The 17,196-nt window shown below is 38.8% G+C and overlaps 1 protein-coding gene across 12 annotated transcripts in view; it reads right to left on the bottom strand.

The window, feature by feature from the left end:
• tenm3 (teneurin transmembrane protein 3) overlaps positions 1–17,196 on the bottom strand; it is a 277,382-nt gene that overhangs the window by 94,199 nt on the left and 165,987 nt on the right. For all 12 annotated transcript variants that reach the window (XM_053501433.1, XM_053501434.1, XM_053501435.1 and 9 more), the window contains 5 exons: positions 13,739–13,953; positions 11,025–11,235; positions 8,554–8,655; positions 6,411–6,605; positions 1,559–1,759 (listed from right to left, as the gene is read on the bottom strand). In XM_053501433.1, coding sequence (XP_053357408.1) covers positions 1,559–1,759; positions 6,411–6,605; positions 8,554–8,655; positions 11,025–11,235; positions 13,739–13,953 — 924 coding nt within the window. The remainder of the gene's footprint in view (positions 1–1,558; positions 1,760–6,410; positions 6,606–8,553; positions 8,656–11,024; positions 11,236–13,738; positions 13,954–17,196) is intronic.

Genomic DNA, 17,196 nt, shown 5'->3' with positions numbered 1-17,196 from the left:
TTGTTTTGTACAGTCCTGTGCTTCTCTCAGCCTATCAGAACACATCTTTCCTGGACAAATGATGGAGTGCTGTCTGGGAAACAATAACAGGAAAAATCAGACGTTATTGTTTTAATAACTGGGGAAATAAAAACAGTTCCTGATTGTGGACTCAAAACTTTGGTTTCTGTTGTCGATATATCACTGTGTGTGTGTGTGTGTGTGTGTGTGTGTGTGTGTGTGTGTGTTCAGACCTCCCACAACTCTGGGAACGTAAACAAATCCATCCTTGGATGGATCAGACTGCGGTGTGGACCTGCGTTCCAGATCCTGCCAATAAAACTGTTTTTATTCTGTGCGTGTGTATGTGTGTGTGTGTGTGTGTACCTCAAATTTAGTTTATAGGGAGTGAGTGCGTACTCATATCTTGTACCTGTTTGTCAATAAAAATCTCCATTGTAAGGATATGAGCAACAGCGACAACAGACAGCAAGAAGATTGTGATTTAAATGCATGCTGAAATGACACTGTTGGGTGCGTGCGTGTGTGTGTGTGTGTGTGTGTGTGTGGCCTCAGAGATCATATTTCTGCAAGAAGAAAAACTTAAATAAACTCAGAATAAACTCAGCCCACACATTAGCACACCAAAATAAAAAATAAAAAAAAAGAAGGGAGAAATGAATAAAGTGTCTTTGTCTATTATAACTGAAACAGTAGAAAAAAATTAATATTATATATTAATATTATACAGAATATTTACATAATGGTATCTGATTATGACTTTACATCAGGGTATCTGGTCATGACTTTACATCAGGGTATCTGATCATGACTTTACATCACGGTATCTGATCATGACTTTACATCAGGGTATCTGATCATGACTTTACATCAGGGTATCTGATCATGACTTTACATCACGGTATCTGATCATGACTTTACATCAGGGTATCTGATCATGACTTTACATCAGGGTATCTGATCATGACTTTACATCAGGGTATCTGATCATGACTTTACATCAGGGTATCTGATCATGACTTTACATCAGGGTATCTGATCATGACTTTACATCAGGGTATCTGATTATGACTTTACATCACGGTATCTGATCATGACTTTACATCAGGGTATCTGATCATGACTTTACATCAGGGTATCTGATCATGACTTTACATCAGGGTATCTGGTTATGACTTTACATCAGGGTATCTGATCATGACTTTACATCAGGGTATCTGATCATGACTTTACATCACGGTATCTGATCATGACTTTACATCACGGTATCTGATCATGACTTTACATCAGGGTATCTGATCATGACTTTACATCAGGGTATCTGATCATGACTTTACATCAGGGTATCTGATCATGACTTTACATCAGGGTATCTGATCATGACTTTACATCAGGGTATCTGATCATGACTTTACATCAGGGTATCTGATCATGACTTTACATCAGGGTATAGGTGATGTAAAGGTGAGTAACAGAGAGAAAGATGAGAAGAGAGACAGACAGAATGGATAAAACTGAAAATAAATGATGTGTGTGTGTGTGTTTGTGTGTACAGTACCAATGGAACAGTCCGGCCCGGTCCAGTTCTCATCACAGGTGCAGGTTCCACTGTCGCTTTGGTACTTTCCGTGACCGGAGCACTGTTCAGGACAAAGGATTTTCTGCTGCTCACAGCTCGGCCCCGAAAAACCGGAATTACAGTGACACACACCTCGGATACACACACCTCGCCCAGAACACGACGGGTCAAGACAGTCCACTGAGAGAGAGAGAGAGAGAGAGAGAGAGAGAGAGAGAGAGAGAGAGAGAGAGAGAATGCATGTGTAAGTGAATGCATCAGTCGGTTAGAGATATTGACATTTTGGAAAACAACCGCACGGACACTTTGTAAAATATTTGAGCATAAAACAGTAATGATTTCTGTGTTTGTGTGTATTTCTGATTTGTGCTGACCCATTATACAAAAAGTTTTGTGGCATAATTCAACTGGTGTGTGTGTGTGTGTCTGTATGTGTGTTTGTGTGTGTGTGTGTGTGTTGATGAGTCTTAATCAGGCCATTGACCGCTGGCCATTTCATTAGTCCTAGAAAACACAATTCACTCACAGTTAATTACATTAGCCGCACTCCCCTCCTTCTGTTTTTGTGTGTGTGTGTGTGTGTGTGTGTGTGTGTGTGTGTGTGTGTGTGTGTGTCTTTTTACTGAGACAAATCAATGGTATTGAACAGCGAGAATGTGACTGTCCTGAAAAAAAAAGGGTGCTGCTCACTCAGGTTATAAATAAATAAATAAATAAATATTTCAATTTTCCTCTTGTCGTCCCTTGCTGTCTCACTCTCTTTCCCTCCGTGTCTTTCTTTCCGTGCCGCTTCTCGTCTCTCTCTTCCTCGGTGATTGTGAATCTGACCATCTTGTCCTCAGCACAAAGAGATGAGAGCTTTCCAAAGAGAAATCGATGCCTCCTCCGACCCTGATGGTAATCAGCGAGTGTGTGTTTGTGACACATTATCTCTCCATCTTTGATGGCGTAATGAGCCAGGCCCTAATGGAGGTGCTGATGATGGCTGGGCCACGGTACATTTTTCAATATACCCCTGTCCAGGACAGAAAACGGAGTGCACATGTACACCATCTGCTCCTTTGTTTTAGTTTAAGACACAGACACCAGAAAAGTTTTTTTTCGCGCCTCCTGTTCCAGAAAAAAGTTGTTACTTACAGCATAAAATAATGAATAGCAGCTAATAACTGTCCACAGCTATCATGTGCATGAGCACAGGGGCTTTTAATTGAGAATTGGACACCATGTGTTTCTTATTAGCGCAGTGTAGACTTCTCTCAGCGCCACACAAGCTTATCTGAACCCTGAAGACATGCGCAGCTTCCAGTAATGAGTCGTGATAATGTCAGGTCAGAGAGCTCATGTTCGAGAGCTTTGAGGAATTAGAGGAGCTGTCCTCGAAGCTTTTCCTTCATCTAATCATGGGGGATTTTCTGAGTCGAGGCAGAGGTGTTAAATGTTAATTCATGATTCTCAAGACCTAGCTTTTGGTTATAACCCACAACTAACAGAGCTAATCCTGCTAATCTGACCTCGAGGGGTCACTGCCTTGCCTTTTCCCTTGCTAAAGTCCCTTGGTTCAGTTCTTAAAGGCATTTTACATGAGAGAACATGTGGACTACAGGAGCACAACATCGCCTCAAGAGTGTTATCCAGCTTGTTCATCAGTACACAAGATCTGATTGAACCCATGTCACTAACTTAACATTTTCATGAATTTTTTCACTACTCTCCCCTATGACTAATCACTACTGTCGCCAATGACCAATCACAGATCAATACTGTTCCTAATGACCAATCACAGATCAATACTGTTCCTAATGACCAATCACAGATCAATACTGTTCCTAATGACCGATCACAGACCACTACTGTTCCCAATGACCGATCACAGACGACTACTGTTCCTCATGACCGAACACAGATCATTACTGTTCCCAATGACCGATCACAGACGACTACTGTTCCTCATGACCGATCACAGACCACTACTGTTCCCAATGACCGATCACAGACGACTACTGTTCCTCATGACCGAACACAGATCATTACTGTTCCCAATGACCGATCACAGACGACTACTGTTCCTCATGACCGATCACAGACCACTACTGTTCCCAATGACCGATCACAGATCACTACTGTTCCCAATGACCGATCACAGATCACTACTGTTCCTAATGACCGATCACAGATCACTACTGTTCCTCATGACCGATCACAGATCAATACTGTTCCTAATGACCGATCACAGATCAATACTGTTCCTAATGACCGATCACAGACCACTACTGTTCCCAATGACCGATCACAGACCACTACTGTTCCCAATGACCGATCACAGATTACTTAGTTCCCAATGACCGATCACAGACCACTACTGTTCCCAATGACCAATCACAGACCACTACTGTTCCTCATGACCGATCACAGACGACTACTGTTCCTCATGACCGAACACAGATCATTACTGTTCCCAATGACCGATCACAGACGACTACTGTTCCTCATGACCGATCACAGACCACTACTGTTCCCAATGACCGATCACAGATCACTACTGTTCCCAATGACCGATCACAGATCACTACTGTTCCTAATGACCGATCACAGATCACTACTGTTCCTCATGACCGATCACAGATCAATACTGTTCCTAATGACCGATCACAGATCAATACTGTTCCTAATGACCGATCACAGACCACTACTGTTCCCAATGACCGATCACAGACCACTACTGTTCCCAATGACCGATCACAGATTACTTAGTTCCCAATGACCGATCACAGACCACTACTGTTCCCAATGACCAATCACAGACCACTACTGTTCCCAATGACCGATCACAGATTACTTAGTTCCCAATGACCGATCACAGATCAATACTGTTCCTAATGACCGATCACAGACCACTACTGTTCCCTATGACAAATCACAGATCAATACTGTTCCTAATGACCGATCAGAGACGACTACTGTTCCCAATGACCGATCACAGACCACTACTGTTCCCAATGACCGATCACAGATTACTTAGTTCCCAATGACCAATCACAGATCAATACTGTTCCCAATGACCAATCACAGACCACCACTGTTCCCAATGACCAATCACAGATCAATACTGTTCCCAATGACCAATCACAGACCACCACTGTTCCTAATGACCAATCACAGATCAATACTGTTCCTAATGACCAATCACAGACCACCACTGTTCCCAATGACCAATCACAGATCAATACGGTTCCCAATGACCAATCACAGACCACCACTGTTCCTAATGACCAATCACAGATCAATACTGTTCCTAATGACCAATCACAGACCACTACTGTTCCCAATGACCGATCACAGATCACTACTGTTTCCAATGACCGATCACAGACCACTACTGTTCCTAATGACCGATCACAGACCACTACTGTTCCCAATGACCGATCACAGACCACTACTGTTCCCAATGACCAATCACAGATCACTACTGTTCCCAATGACCAATCACAGATCACTACTGTTCCTAATGACCGATCACAGATCACTACTGTTCCCAATGACCAATCACAGATCAATACTGTTTCTAATGAACAATCACAGATCACTACTGTTCCCAATGACCAATCACAGATCACTTCTCTCCCCAATGACCAATCACTACTGTTTCCAAAGACAAATCACTGATAACTACTCTTTCCCAGTAGTGAATAACCAATCACTACTCTCCCCAATGACCAATCACTACTGTTGCCAATGACTAATCACTTATCACTACTCTCTCCAATGACTGATCAATATTGTTCCCAACAACCAATTACATATCTCTACTCTTTCCAATGACCAATCACTGATCACTACTGTTTCCAATGACCCATCACAGATCACTACTCTTCCCAAGTAGTGAATGACCAATCTCTACTGTTCCCAATAAACAATCACAGATCACCATTTATTTTACACATTTCTATGTTCCTGTTCTTTTTTTCTTTCTTTTACAGTCATAATAGTGAGTTATTCCAACTGTAACCAACTGTAACTGTTTCCTTCTGATCTGTTGACCTCCTCGTACTTCCCCATTTCATTTCATTTTATTAAAATGTAAACATTCTTTGTTGTGGTGCTGTGATCAAAAACAATTTCCTTCAACTATAAGAAATAAGCCAGAATCTATTTTCTACTCTACTTCTTTTCTGAGCGTCTTCAGAATCTCCTTTTTCTTGCAGCTCGTTTTGATATGCAACCATGACAATTTCATGAATATGGAAATGAGTCTCTGACTTTATTTGGTGACTTCTGGTGACTTTTTTAAAGCATGTGGCAGGTTATGAGGGTCGGGGAGAGAGCACAGCTCGTTCTGACTAAATGCTCGAAAATACAAGACATCACAATAAGCACACTGAGGTCGCTTACACAAGGACGTTTTTGCCATTCATCAGAAAACCCATTGGTATGCACTGCTGGTGTGGTGGAGATGTGTTTTTTGGGTGAAGATCAATTTTTTTTTTTCAAACCAAACGTATACTCAACAAGATGACTAAGACAGTTGTCCTTTAATCCTCTAGTCATAACATTTGTTTTGTACAGAAAAATACATTTTAGATAATCAGTAAAATGTCAGGGCATGACGTTTTTGAAAAATAATTATGAGTTTCCAGGCTTCTTTTAAGCAAAAACATGGTTAGCATTTCATCATGGCCAACTGAACAATGTTAACCAGCTAACCTGATAGCAATCTAAGTACAGAATAATAATAATACTTCCTATTGGCTGACAACAAAAAGCAAGAAAAACAATCAATAACATAAGTAGGGCTATATAATTTCGCACTTTCTCAATTATTATTTAATCGTACCTTCCTCGCAGTTTTCACCCTTGTATCCGGCATTACACACACACGCCCCCATGATGCAGATCCCATGGCCGCCACAGTGGACATCGACGCATTGGTTGTTGGGTACGTCGCATTCTGTGCCTTTCCAGCCACTGTAGCACAAACAGCGCCCCCTGGAGTACTGACCGTTTCCACTGCACAACACTGGGCACGCAGCTGAAACAAAATTTTAAGTGCAAAGTCAAGTGATCAATAGTTTCACGCTGAACTTACAGCGCTAATGTACAGTAAAAAAAAAATTCCCACAATATTTAAGTTTCTCCTGCAGAGACGTTTGTTTCAATTTTATTTAAACGGTGCTTGTAAACTGTTTATATGAGACTTTTTGGGTATGAGCAATTGCAGAAAACCAAACATACTGTATTTAACAGTTCAACAACAAAACAATATCTTTTTTAGAAGTAAACTGTACAGAGATATACAGTACATTGTACACAGAGTGAAGTCCCGGTTTTCTTTTACTGTTAGCCATGATCAAAAACGCGGTAAAACCTTAATATTTATATACGAATAGTTTAACAGGTTAACAATAAAAAGTCTATTTTCTGAGTTATTTTGGCAAATTATTATGTAAGGTTGTCTTTACAAAATGTCTTATTTGAAAACCATCATATAACCTTACTTTACTTTAAAGCGTTAAAGTTGTATGTTTTAGCTGCCTGATTTTTAAGCAAAAGCCGTTCAATCCTGATAAGCCAACCACATCACTTCTTTCTGTGCAACACATTGCCTGCTATGAGTGGTTTAAATGGGTTTTGGGAGAATGTTGAAGCCAAGAAAAGGACATTTGCGCTGCAATTACTCCAACAGTAATAAATGACAGGTATGTGTTGCGTAACATCTGCAATAAGTTCTGTGAAACGGGACCTTATGTCATTTGGATGTTGTTTGAACAACATGTTATATACTTAACGAAGCTATGTGTGATGCTGTAGTGTCAGCACTGTGGTAAAGCAGAGAAATAACATTTAAAAACTTAAAATGCACGCAAACTATTTGTGTACAAGAGACATGGTGCTGTTTTGCGTGCGTGGGAAGCTGTTGGTTAAATGGTGCATACCTGTACGATGATAGTGAGGTGTCATATTCGAAAGTACAACTAAAATTGGTAGAGGAGGATGACAATGCTGTGCACTTTTGTAATGCTTGTGAAGTTTTGTACTGTTTATAATGTTACCTATGATCTAATAAAAAAAAATTCTCGTACCATCAACACTTTTTTTCCCATGATCCGATTTTTGCCACTACTTTCTGTTTGAGTCGTTAAACAATCAAATAAATGCATGCGTTTGGTATATTTTTAATATTAAAACTCAACAAACATATTAATAATACTGAACTGCATACTTAATTAACTACAAACACAATTGCAGGCTGATTTATTCATTGTGACAAAACTGTAAAGAGTGGAGATATAGCGTTTTGCAAAATCACAAAAAACATTCTTACTGAAATATGTCAAAATCTTTCTGTATCAGTTTGCAATATTTCTTGCTTTTTATTGTCTCCAAACTGCAGAAATGGATTTATCTTATTTTGCTGTCAAACTGTTTATTGAAAGCTACAGAAAACTAATACTATTTCTCGATTTCAATAGAAATACAGGAATGTGGGGCCATTTTTTGGCATGCCGAAGTAAATTACAAATTAAGCATAATTAAATGTAACAAATAAATAAACAACAAAACCTGACAGCAGCAGCATCAATCATGAATGTGTTGATCCACCTCTTTTATTGTTTTTGTCATATAAAGACTACAGTGGTATAGAATCCTCAATTGTGGACACTTGAAAATATTGTATTTAAAAACTGACCCAAGACTTTCTAGGTTATTAAGCATACTCAAACGTTCTGACCACGTTGTAGCTCAGGGAGTACAAACTTTTGCCTTTTTTGGTTACCCCACTTGCCTTTGGTTTTAAATTGAAACATTAATTGTATTTTCCTCTGAAACAGGATGGAGTGTTCAGATCTCAATGCTAGCTGACTCACTAATAACATCCAATCAGTGAACGCTCTGCTAGGCAGCTGCACTCCATCTAATAACAATCTGAAACCAATTACGTGTGTGTGTGTGTGTGTGTGGGGACGTGTGTGCGTTACCTCGTGAGCAGTCAGGCCCAAGGAACCCTGGGAAACAATGACACGTTCCTGAGCGACAGTCTCCGTTGCCATGGCAATTGTGAGGGCACTCGGTCACAGAATCTAGTGGAAAAATTGAGAGAGAAAGAAAAAGGGAAAGAAAAAAAGAGAGCGAGAGACAGCGTTAATTGAGGAGGTAGTGTATGTGTGTGAACAGGCAGGCTTTGTGAAGTGTGTGAGGTTTGCGAAGTCTTTAATTAAATGTTGCAGATGTGTGAGGCAGACGAAGCTGGCGCTGCTTTAATGAACCAATCACAGAGCTATTACTGCCAATTAACACACATGAACACACACACACACACACACACACACACACACACAGCCTAAGGGACCCTAGACATGGCTCAGTGGTCTCTAGAAATGCTAACACACGCTAACACAAAGCAATGCCCAATAGCAATGTAACAAATAACCTAATACCTGTTAAACACATGCTAACAATCAAAGATGCTAACACATGCACACACACACACACACACACACACACACACACTAACAGTCATGTGCACATTAATCAACACAATGTTTTCTGACTTCTTTTGCAGTCATGATATCTTGACAGGCTGTCTATCGTGACATGATGTTTACGCTTCACTTTACAGCAAAAACTCAGCGTAATTAGCCTAGTGCTTAGCGATTAAAGCTAGGTTTAATTACTGTTAGCCATTTCATTAATTATCACCAAATCTAAGGTAAATGTTAGTATTCAGGACAATATTAGCTAATTTTTTACCGTCTCTTTACCTGTCCATTGTCTACAGAACGCTTTCCGTCTCTGTGCTAGCTAGCTAAACTGTTATTATAACCATATAAAGATTTTTTTTGTTAAAATTTATCAGCACATTTAAAGTAAATGTTGATATTCTCACTGCTTTCCATCCATGTTCCATCCAACATAAATTTTATCTAAAGCTAGCAACGTGATGCTAAGTCATAGTTCTCTGGACCGTCTTTTGACACGGTCCCTCAACAGATATGAGCTACAGTATATGCTAAATAACTAACTAACTAGCAATATAACTAACTAGCCTGGGAATAACTGACATTCCCAGTGGCTTTGTCTTATTTCTAGGAGCTTTAATTTTTCATTATAAATCATTTAAATCGTTATCGTGTATAATTAGCCAGCTAATTCTCATTTAGCATGCGCATTTCCATGTGGCCTAGCAACAGTGGAATCACCTGACTATCCAATCTTTAAAAAAAAACAACAACAAAAAAACCCATTATTGTGCACAAGCTCAGGTATCGACGGTGTCTACCACGTTGTGAGATTTTACACACTTGTTTGTACATGGTCTCGCTCCATCGCCGAGGCAACGAGGGGCAATTATGACAGGCGCTGTCGATATTTTCATTAAGTGCTGCAGAAAAGGGGTTTGTCCAGAAGAGGCCAGAGTGACAGTGTAATGAAGTGAACCGTCCTGCCTGTCTTCCTCGGTTATTACCGTGTTATTACCCCCGCTCTCGATCTCACTTTTTCGCTTTCGACATACACACCCTTACACACCCTCACACATACACACTCACAGAATCAATTTTCATTTTCAAAAGGTTAACTTATTACACGCAGAGCAACGGGCCGGGTGCTATAGTCCCGCTGCTAATTTCCCTCCACGCCGGGACTGGTGATCGAATCGAAGGAAATTACTTCGTACGGAAGAAAGAGAGGGAGAGAGAGAGTGATAGAGAGAGAGAGACAGAGAAAGGGGACGAATGAAAAGGCTCGCGGGTCACCAGCGCTTTGAAGCCTGCTGCTGCCTGCCAACCGTTTAAAGTGGCGATCAATAAAACTCTGATGAGCATTACACACACTCACCTGTGCGCACACACACACACACACACGTGCACAAACAGAGTTTGTCCAACCCATAAAATTTCTCAATAACCCAACAGGTTGTGGTGTTTTAAAGCGCACAGGGATAACTCCTAGCTTTGCTTTATTATTAGCCATTATGTAAAACTCAATAACTATCCAATTATTCAACTAACTAAAATAATTACACTTGTTTACAAGCGCTTTCTTTTTCATTCTTTTTTTTCGTATTATAAAAAACACTTTCAAACACGAACACAAGTTTAAATGAAATTAAATGAAGATATCTTCTTTAAAAAAAGAAATAAATACAAATTAAAATGAAAATAGCAAAAATAATAATGAAAAAATGATTATAGTGTTTTGAACTGATGAATTTTTCTCCATTATTAGCCAAAACAACAAGGAAAAAAAAAAACATATTGTGTGACATTTCTGGGAGAAATTCCAGCTTGGGATTGTCGACACGATAAAGAGAAGATGTTTTGTGACTTTTACATGTATATGTTGACCGTTATGGATAGTGTAAGGAGACTGTATGAGGCGGGAAAACAGGAAAGGACGCTTAGCGAGTGTTAACTGAAATAACAAATGTAATCAGAAGCAGGAATCTAACCAATGATGATGGTGTTGTAGGAAACTTGTTCGGTGTTTTTGCCGTCGTTGTAGAAAGCCAGGTGCCAGATCCCAGAGTCGAGGAAGCGGATGAATTCAGCCTCGTGGATGTTCACAGATCTCGCTCTCCTCAGAGATGCTTCTGTTTCCACCAGACCTCGCTTCTCCTTCGAGATCAAACGGCTGCCGTCCAGCAACTCCACAAAGTCGTACTGGACATACAAAGCAACATAATAACAGGAATATTAGCATCTTACAATCATAACATACTCACCAAATACATATGTAACAGATAAAGGTTTGCTAGGCAACTAGCATGCTAGCTGATAACTGAAATTAACAAAATGCATTTTTATTAACAACGTAAAGGTACAGTGATGATGAAAACAGGACGAATGTGCCATGAAAGTCAAGATTTTCCTCAGAAAATAAGAAAGAAAATGGCTTAAATTAGCCGAGAGCTAAGTAAATGTCCCATGTTCACTAAAGCCGGAACATCAACTTAAAACTTTTTTCCTAGAGTAAACAACATTTAAACAAAGAAATTAGCAATTCATTCTAACACTAACACTGAAAAGAGCACATGCTAAAAATGCTAGGACACACTTTAATGCTAATATGTATACTAGGAAAACAAAGCTAACATAGATGATAAAGGGCTAACAAAAATACAAAATGAAAATAAAATAACAGGTGATCCAGGATGCTAAAGCGTTAACGGCTACACAAACACATGCTAACTTAAAACAAACACTAGCGCGGCCTAAGAGAAATTTTGAATTTAAGGGAAGATGAACATGTTGTATGTTTGTTTGTTTTTTGGCAGCTATTTTCAAAAAGCTTACACACATGCTAACTCAGTTGTTTGTTGGCAGCTATTTTCAAAAAGCTAACGCAGTTGCACACAACTACAACAAATGAGAGACATAAAACTGTCTATAATAAATCCTTAATCCTAAATGTAATCTGACACACACAGAAGTTCCTTTAGTTAATAATACACTTATTGCACTAACAATCACGCTCAATCACACTGACGTGACATTCGCTAAATTATATAAATTAGCCTTTTCGTTTGTGTGTGATTAAACATACAGTGACACACACACACACACCTCGCTGATATGTTTAAGCAACGGACAATAACTTAAACAATCTTGCTCAATTATGCATTGTGTTATGGTGTGAAGCTATCAAACATGCTAACTGACATGCTAATGGTGTTTGTGTCATTAAGCACAGCCTTTTTTACTCCCTAGATTACCTTTCTCACTCATTAGATTATTTGTTGCTTTAGCTTTTGTCTCTTGTATCATTATAACTATGTAAGTGGTCACACACCAGAGAGAGAGAGAGAAAGAGAGAGAGAGATCAGGGAAGACAAAACACAGAGAAAGAATAGATAATCAGAGATAGAGACGGAGTAAAGGAGAAATAAACACAGATAGAGAGGGCAAGCAGATAAATAGAGAGGCTATGAGACACAGATAGAGATGGACAGACAGACAAAAAGATGGAATGACACTCAGAGGAAAAAAAACACTGAGAAAAGAGGAAAGAGAGAGGAAAGAGAGAGAGAATCGTGCCCATGGTTTCTGAGTTTTGTTGTCTCTATCGTTTCACACAACACATTTTTCTCATCCAAAAAAAGGAAAGCGAGACGGAGGCAAACAGACGGAGCCGAGCGAGAGAAAAGACGCCATTTCGACCTGCGGAGGAGTCTGCAGACTTAACTCCTATCTCTTATCAGTCCATCCGTCAATATCCCTTCATCCCGTCCTTCTGTACAGCCTTAAAGAAACATATCGATTCCTCTGTGGCAACTAAAGGGACGGAGCGGCACCGGGGCGTCTCCGTGTATTGACTTCCATTACGGAGCTTTCAGCTGACGATTACCTCGATTAACAGGCTGCTCGTGGCATGACAGCTCGTCTGCACGTCGCTGAAGTCAGAGACACGCCAGCGCTAGTCACACACCGTGAACTCCATTAACCAAAGTAGATAAAGTTACCAAGGACAACTGCAGTTAGCTTAATCGCATTGATTGATTAGTATTAACATTAGTTTTCTTGCTCTTTATACTAACTCTCTGATTTCGCCTGAGCCTCGAGGTGAGCTAGCCACAACAATGAACAAGGAAACAAACATACAAACCACGTCACAAAATCACAATTTTTTTTGCACGTGCGTGTCAATAGCTCGCTAACAGTCTCATAGATTGAGAGCAGAAAGAAGTGAGTGTGGCTTCATATTTCAAAAATAAAAAGGTATGAAATATTTTAAAAGTGTGCATGGTCTAATATTCCAAGATGAACATATGATTGACAGCCCTCTGTCTCAGACTCTGCCTCCGGGATACTAAGAAGTTACAGTTTCCGCTTACAAGGTTATCAGAGTTAACTTGTACTCACTAGGTTAAAGTTCTCCTCTCTATTAATTCACTAGGGATGAATATCAGCACGACTGTGGACGTCCAATCAGATTGCTCGGATGGAACTAACTGTTGTATACTTTATAATATTTTACAATGTTTTATAATTAGCTTTTCTCCAAGCAAGGTTAATCATTCTTACTATTAGCTCTGCACACTTTTGTCAACTGCTTTAACTTTAAAGACTTTGTTCTTCCGCCGTAGGCAAACAAACGACTAAGCATTACACATGTTTTATTTTAGCTCTGTGATGTGTGTGATGTGTGTGTGTGTGTGTGTGTTACCTGAGTGTGTGAAGGCGGCAGGCCCTTGCGCCCGTACACTCCGACGAGTGCGCCCCTCTGCAGTGAGATGTTGAACTTGAGTGACTGCGGCTGATCTATGAAGAGCTGAGAACGCCAAAACATTCCAGGAGGAACGTCCTGCACCGCCCGTCTCCCCACATCAACCTCACCTGTGTCTATGGTGTTGTTCTCCTGAACGTACACGCCCCCTTTACCTGAACATACAGAGAGGGAGAGACGAAGAGAGAGATAGAGAGAGAGAGAGAGAGAGAGAGAGAGAGAGAGACGGAGAGACACACACACAGAGAGAGAGAGAGAGAGAGAGGATTTATTTAGTTAACGATTCACATTATATAATATATATATTATATTATATAGTGTATAATGTATAGTGTACAGCAATGACACATAAAACCACATGAACAGGATCCTTTTATATCTTGTTCTTTTTAAATGTTTATCAGTTTAATTTTGGATGTTATGTGATTTACAAAGTCATGTTTATTATTATTGTTTCTATTATTTAAATGTTGTTGTTTTTGTACATTATTTGGTTAGGTGTTTTCTCTTTTTTTATCTAATTTTCTATTAATGTTTAAATTATGTTTTAATTATTTGTAATTTATTTTAATTGTTATTGATTTATTAGTTTCAATTTATTTTAATGCTTATTATATTATTTCTGTTTTTCATTTTAGTACTGTTTTAGTTTTTTTCGTACTTTGTTTTTCACTTTAGCACACTTTTAATAACATGTTGTTATCATTTATATTTTTTATTAAACTTTTTTAAATGTAGTTTTTAATACAACATGGTAAATACTGTATAAATGTAGTCTGTAGTGTGTGACTGTAGTTTGTCACTAGATGTGTATATGGCATGATTGTAATGTATAGTGTATTGTGTACAGGGTAAGAAAAACGCTTACTGTATTTATATATATGTTACACTAAGTTGGTTAAATCGTGTGTGACTAATGTATAGTGTATAATGTATAGTGTATGACTCACATATAGTGTAAAGTGTAAGACTAATTTATAGTGTATGGGTAATGTACAGTGTATATTGTATAGTGTATGACTAATGTATAGTGTTTATTGTATAGTGTATGACTAATGTATAGTGTTTATTGTATGGCTAATGTAGGGTGTATATTGTATAGTGTATGGCTAATGTACAGTATAATATATAGTGTATAACTAATGTACAGTTTATATTATATAGTGTATTACAATAATTTATAGTGTATAGTGTAAATGTATGATTATAATGTTAAATATAAATTGTATAGTATATGTTATATGACTCATGTACAGTGTATAGTGCAAGACAATTGTGTACACCCGGTTGTCGCTAACATATAATGCAACGTTTATGAGTGTAATGTATAATGTATGACTGTAATGTGTATAGTGTGATTTAGGAGCCAAATACTTTTCTGTCTTGATGTCTTTGTATGAGTTTAAAATGGATTTATGAATCACGATAACAGAACATCATAAAAATAAAATAGTATATCGGATTACTCAGGCTGTATGTAATCATTCACACATGTCCTCTTGACTCAATTTTTGGACCAAGCTCTGAATTTGTGTGTGTGTGCGTGTGTGTGTGTGTGTGTTAGAGAAATGTCTAGCTTGCTAGCTTACTAGCTTGTTAAATAAACAGCATCTCTCAGCCCAGGACTCATAACTCTCCCACACAACAGAAAATAAAAGCTGTGACTTAACACTTAGCGGCAGGTCATGCGAGGTTTTCTGGATTATATTGGATGGAGTTAATGCAGACACACACCCACACTTCCTGCTAAATGTGTACCCCAGCCCCGTGGTTTGACCCAGAGCAAGCTTCAGAGAGAAACGCCTGGCTCTCCAGTGTGTAATTTTTCAGAGGCGTTTTTGGAAACTGCACACAGTGCGTGATTACACATGGACACTCGGGTCCAAAAAAATCTGAGTCCACTACTGAGAATTGTTTTCATTATATGATTTATTTAACTTTTTTCCTTAGTTGCTCAGTATTATTCAAGAGGCCTTTATTTAAACCGGAGACAAATCCAATCCTCCATGAATCTTCTCTCACGCACTAAATTGATTTTATTTGAATTTTTTTTGTTATGTGTTTTTTATTTCCTTGATTTAAACCCTAGTGATTATTATCGCTTTTGCTTAACAACGAACACCTGATATGATCTCCATTGTGCGTTTTGTCTTCCTTGTTGCTTTCAGCCAATAAGGCGTGTTGTCTTGTTCGAGAATTATCATTGAATTACTTTTCAATACGTGATGAAATAATATAACAGTTCTTGGTAGTTGGACTCAGACTTTCGGTCCCTCTGTCTCTGTTTATTGCATTATGGGAGACAGACGAGTCTGAGCTCATACACTCGCTAATGGAAACCAGCTGGCATTAATACACCATTAATTATTCCATAAAGCGCTTAGCAGGCTAACGCTAAACCGTCCTGTTGTGGCAGCGCTCTGTCCCACTGACTTAGACCGTGTCTTAAAATTTTATAGCAACTTCGCTCTAACATTTATTTTAGAATAAACCTCCAATCCATCTTATTTATGCTGATCTCAGCGATGAGCAATATAAACAACTCAGAGGGAAATGGAGCATCGAAACCACTTCCCATGTGCTTCCTATTCAACGCTGGAAGGAAAACACATAATACACTCATCATTCAAGCGGGCGCAATTGCGAGAATGCTGTTTCTAGGAAACCAGGAAACATGGACTGTGAGAATGAGAGCGCTAATATCTGTGGTTAACAGTTTCGCTAGCTGCTACCTGGAAATATAACCTCAGTTAAAGTGGAAACAAGACAGTAATATCAACCTTTTTTTATTAACAAAATAATAAGTACACATGGAAATGACTGTTTAACAACCCAACAAATGGTTCCTAATCTTTTATACAGACAAAGTAAAGGCTCCATGATGATAGACGCAAGACAGTACTCGGTAAGCTGGACTTTTACTACATGGCAAATAAAAATATATATAATAATCATTTATAATATTAATATTAAGTGCAGTTGAGGCTGTAAAGTGTGTAGATGTAAGTGTGTGTATTGCAAATTGTTCCTAACATTCACTAAGACTGTCACTGGATGTTAGAAGCTATTTGCACTACACACACTCACATCAAAACACTTTACACACGCAACTGCACTTTTTTTATATTTATTTTTTTCTTAACGCCTAAGTCTGTACATAAGACACAGCTATTCAACAAACAAATGCATTTTTCTTTTAATCAATTTTTTTTTTTAATTATTAAAAATATAAGCTTGCCAGATGACACTGTTCATATTTAGCTGCTTTGATATCTCAATTAAATAATGGGGTCACGGGGACCTGGAGCCTATCCCAGGAGGCTTAGGGCACAAGGCAGGGTAATTATATGGGCAATATGGGAACACCACTCAACCTAACCTACATGTCTTTGGACTGT

This window comes from Clarias gariepinus, chromosome 8, assembly GCF_024256425.1.
Source record: "Clarias gariepinus isolate MV-2021 ecotype Netherlands chromosome 8, CGAR_prim_01v2, whole genome shotgun sequence".
Taxonomy (NCBI): Eukaryota; Metazoa; Chordata; class Actinopteri; order Siluriformes; family Clariidae; genus Clarias; species Clarias gariepinus.
The sequence above is the reverse complement of the archived record's forward strand: the minus strand, read 5'-3'. Positions and strand labels throughout refer to the sequence as shown.